Genomic DNA, 4,379 nt, shown 5'->3' on the forward strand with positions numbered 1-4,379 from the left:
TTTTTGGGGTTTTCATGAAAAACAAATTCCTATAATCGTAGAGTGGTATCTCAACAACAAGGACAACAGTTTCAAGACACTTCAATTTGTCAACGGAGACATCAGTTTGAACTTCGTTCTGGATTCATACCAGATGGGTATCTAGCCATTTAGGCTGGAGTGTTAAAAGGCAACTAGCCACAATGCTAATGTAATAGTCTGTTCTGGGCTACAGGTTGGGAAAGCAGTGTGCATCCCTCAGGTGAGGCACAGGTCTGACGTGAGCTCGTGTAGACATTTGATCTCCAGCCACTTTAACTGCATCCAGTTAAAGGGCAGCAGCTTTGGAGACTTTACAAATATAAAAATATGATTCTCCTTAGTTTTCATCACTACTGAAAGGAAAGACAAGGAGAAAAAAAAGAAAACAGATAAATCTGCACTACCCTCAGAATGCTTCTGCAAGGCCCTTTTGCAATGCACTGACTTATCACGGAAGAAAAAACAGAAGGTGGCAAAAGGCAGTTTGCACTCCAGAAAACAGATTAAGAGAGAAGCAAGTCCATGCTAAGGGTAAAGAACAGCAAATCAAAAGRAGTTAGCCTTTCATTGGAAAATGTAGAATTTCCTGCTAGAACAATCTCCTTTTCATCATTTAGAGCTTCACTGTGATCTGTTCTGAAGTAAACAGAATTGGTCTATGTTAAAGCAGAATACAGCAATCTGAGAACTGAAAGAGAGAGCTAGGAACACCCAGAACTGAACAACAGAGTTTTGGTAAGCAAACAGCAGTGCCCAGCACAGGCTCTGCAAGCACCAAATACCTGCTTCAGAGAGAAATGGGGAATGCCTGTCAGAGAGAGGGCTCTATCCATTGCTATGCTGCCCTTCAAAGCAGCATGGCACAGTTAGGATGCAGACAGCCTGTACATCTATTTCTACTACCCACCTCCTGGCAGGTCAGGTCCTAAAGGTGCACAGCCCATCACATGCCCTTGTTGAACAGCTGCAGCAGAGACACAGCTTGCAGGTTGGCTTGAGCAAGCAGGCTGAAAGACAGGCAAATACCAAGCATCAAGGTGCCAGGAGAATTTTGCTCCTGCTACCTGCTTGGTCTTCCTTGGAGTGGCAGCAGCCATGTAGCATATGGAAAAGTTTGCACATGCTTGCCTTCACAAGCTCCCCTCTGTTCCCTAAAAGGGAACTCAAACATAGACCACTCTTGTAATGTCCCTTCTATACCCTGGTGGTACTTCCTGAACAAATTAGCAAAAATAATCTTAAATCAGTGCATATAACAGCAAGTTTTTGCAAAAAATTCTACTAGATGTTCTCAAAAGATCTCATCAACTTCAAAAGAGAAATCTCATTCAAGTTTATAAATGAAAACAGTTCAAAGACTAGGGGTCAGAGTTAAAGCTATTAATAAAAAATGTTTAGTGAGTGAAATAAAATTAAGTAATTTAATAGAATATACAACCAGAAATATATACATTACACAATATTTAGTATCTTTTTTACCTTTTTACTGCTACTATTTACAACAGTTTTTACTTTCTCAAGGCTCAGAGTTTTGACACTAATCCGGAGAGCTTTTTTTTTTTTTTTTTTTTTTTTTTTTTTTTTTTTTTTTTTTTTTTTTTTTTTTTTTTTTTTTTATGTTATTTATGGTAAATGTCCCAGGAAGGTACTATGCTGTACTAAGAGGACAGACTTGGATCACTATTAAAAAAAGAAAAAATAAAGAAAAAAACATGTACAAATGGAATTTTTCAAAACTGCTGTAATAGTAACAGTCAAATATTGTTTTACCTGTTTTGTGACTATTCTTCCCTTTTATTAGAGCTTAATATTACCACCGTAACATATGGTATCTAAATACAGCAATCTATCATCTTGTTATTTTTTCGCTTGTAGTTGTACAGAAGAACTGCTGACTGCCGATAATTATAAAATAACAAGCCAAAAAGACCAATGTATTACCCAACAGAACATACACAACTGGTGACCACATAAAGCAAGTACACACATTACTTCAGAATCAGGCTTTCAACATGCAAGAAGTACCTGAATTACTACCACAGTTCAAAAAGTACTATAACCTTGAGCAGGTCTATTCGGGACCTCTCTTTCAGAACACTTAGATGCAGACTGGGGTTACCATCAATAAATGCCCAACTCAACTGATGAGTCACAGGCATATATATGTATACAGACAGGGGCTTGCTTACRTGTTAAGCATCCAGCTGTAGGCAACAGAGGTGTTCAGCTGCTCAGAAAAGAGCTGTTAGGCTGTCTGACTGCTCCAGGTAAAATTGTGTCGTATAACAAAGGACCAAGAGCGTTGATAGAAGTCCATTTCCTCCTCTTTGTTAAACTCTGAGATACGTATTACACCACTAGAGCTCTGAAAGCCCTGGTAAGACTTAAGAAAATAATCACTCTGTTGCTAAGGAAAATGTTATAAACATGTTTCAGAATTCCCCTTCTACTCTAATGTTTCCCCKGTAAGCCAGTATTGCTGCTATGTAATAATGAAATAACATCGTTAGTTTTTCATTAGTTAGTTAGTTTTTCACTAATTCACAACAATGCCTATTAGAAATCCTTCCACGATGTTTTTGTTCACTAAAAATCTACAGTTTTGCTTAAACAATGAAGTCTCTGGAGGATTATGGTTATAGAAACTGCTTCTAACCTGAGTGCTAGCCATCAGGAAAACTCTCCTTGTGTTTTCAAAATGTAACTCAGGAATGTATTCTACTCCTTTCATCTGAACGTTTGCTGCATTCATGCACAGAAAAAATGAGCTTTTTGCTTCTAAGCAGTTCAYACCAGCTACTCCACAGTATAGTACTGTAGTTTTACTCAAAGGTAATCATTGTGTTGGACAAGATTGGATTACTGCAGGTTCACTTTACTATAGAAGTGATTTTCTGGCATTTTTTAACTTCAGAATTTCTTATAGCAACGTAAGAAGTCTTACATATCATCAGCAATAAAAGCACGACTTTACAGGATGCCACCTCTGGATGTCCAAAGTCAGTACTCAGCATATCAACTCTACTTACTGCTAAAAGTGTGAAAAAATGACTTCTCTGCATGGTTTACAAACCATGCAGAAAAAAATAAACAAACTGGGTGCTAAAGATCTAAACTACCAATGACAAATGAGTGGACAGGTTAACATTTTTTTCTGCTCCTAGCCCATGGAAGGTAAACCTAAATTGTCTTCAGAAGTCTTGTAAGGCCAGAGTGTACCCCACCACGAGGGGCAGACAAGTTCAGGCACTCCAGAAAGGTACAGATCTAAACGCAASGAAGCCCTGATGAATCACCATTATGCATTTGCAGAATCTGATGAGCCTGTATACATCAACACTTCCGTGACCAACTGCAAGCAGCGTTTTAGATCTTGTTTTTTTGGATAAAGGTTAGTGGAGTACTGCTGCTTTCAGCTAATGGGTGGATATGCTTCCTGGTTTTAAGCTCCTTCACAGAAAGCTTAATATGCATTACCTCATACATCTCTCAATGTTTTCAAAAATTAAGCGCAGCTGCATGTTCTCTTTGACCTGAGGTATTAGCCCCAAACCTCTGGTCTTATTAGCCACTCCAACTCCAAGCAAAAGCAGATTGAATAATTCTTTTTCTTTTTTTTTATTCTTCTCCCTAATAACTCTGCCTGAACAGAGACAAAATCCGAGGTTCTTTGCTTGCAGACCAGCTCCCTTCCCAATTAGTACTGGGCTGAAAGCTGTCCCCTCAGCTTGGTCAAAGCCACGATCCTAATGCCTTGTTTGGATGCAACAGCCCTACACTCCCCATCTCTGCTTTAAAATCTCCAGCTTCTGCTTGTATAGACACATACCCGTATAAAACACAGTAGATTAGTCCTGCTCTGTGCACATATTAGTCATACGTCATGCGCCAAAGTGCACAAATACCTGAGAGAACGGCTGGTATCTGCTATTTTACAGTAAAGGACTATAATCATTTACTATAAATGCCATAAAATAATGAGTAGCCCTATTAATAGCAATCAGACAGCAGAGATAGATCTCAAAACGCCTTAAATATGCTGTTTTATCAGAACTAATTTGCATGCAGCACTTCCAAAGAAAAGCCTTACCACGCTCTCCAGCGCTTCTTGGCTATTAACCGGTTACCGGCGTGCCGCACAGCACGCTACCGTCGAGCCGCTGACGCTCCGCCAAACAGGGCCCCCACCTCCCCGTGGCACCGCCACCCTTCAGCGGACAAGGGGGCTGCTCCTCCCCCGCCCCCACCCCCGGCTCCTCTCGCCGGCGCAGGGCGGCGGCGCCTCCGGCCTCGAGCAACCCCGCTCCGCGCGGGCGGTGGGGGCGGGGAGGCAGCAGGGAGCGCACTGCCCGCCCCGG

The 4,379-nt window shown here is 40.9% G+C and overlaps 1 protein-coding gene across 1 annotated transcript in view; it reads right to left on the reverse strand.

Annotated features, from left to right (window-relative positions):
* The window catches only part of IFNGR1 (interferon gamma receptor 1), a 21,094-nt gene extending 19,920 nt beyond the window's left edge, over positions 1-1,174 (reverse strand). The window contains exon 1 of the mRNA XM_085313110.1: positions 929-1,174. Within this exon, the coding sequence (XP_085169236.1) occupies positions 929-1,118 (190 nt within the window). The 5' untranslated portion in view covers positions 1,119-1,174. The remainder of the gene's footprint in view (positions 1-928) is intronic.
* Between the last annotated feature and the right edge of the window lie 3,205 nt (positions 1,175-4,379).

This window comes from Rhea americana, unplaced genomic scaffold (genome assembly GCF_003343005.1).
Source record: "Rhea americana isolate MKP2758 unplaced genomic scaffold, rheAme1 scaffold_377, whole genome shotgun sequence".
In the NCBI taxonomy this organism is placed as follows: domain Eukaryota; kingdom Metazoa; phylum Chordata; class Aves; order Rheiformes; family Rheidae; genus Rhea; species Rhea americana.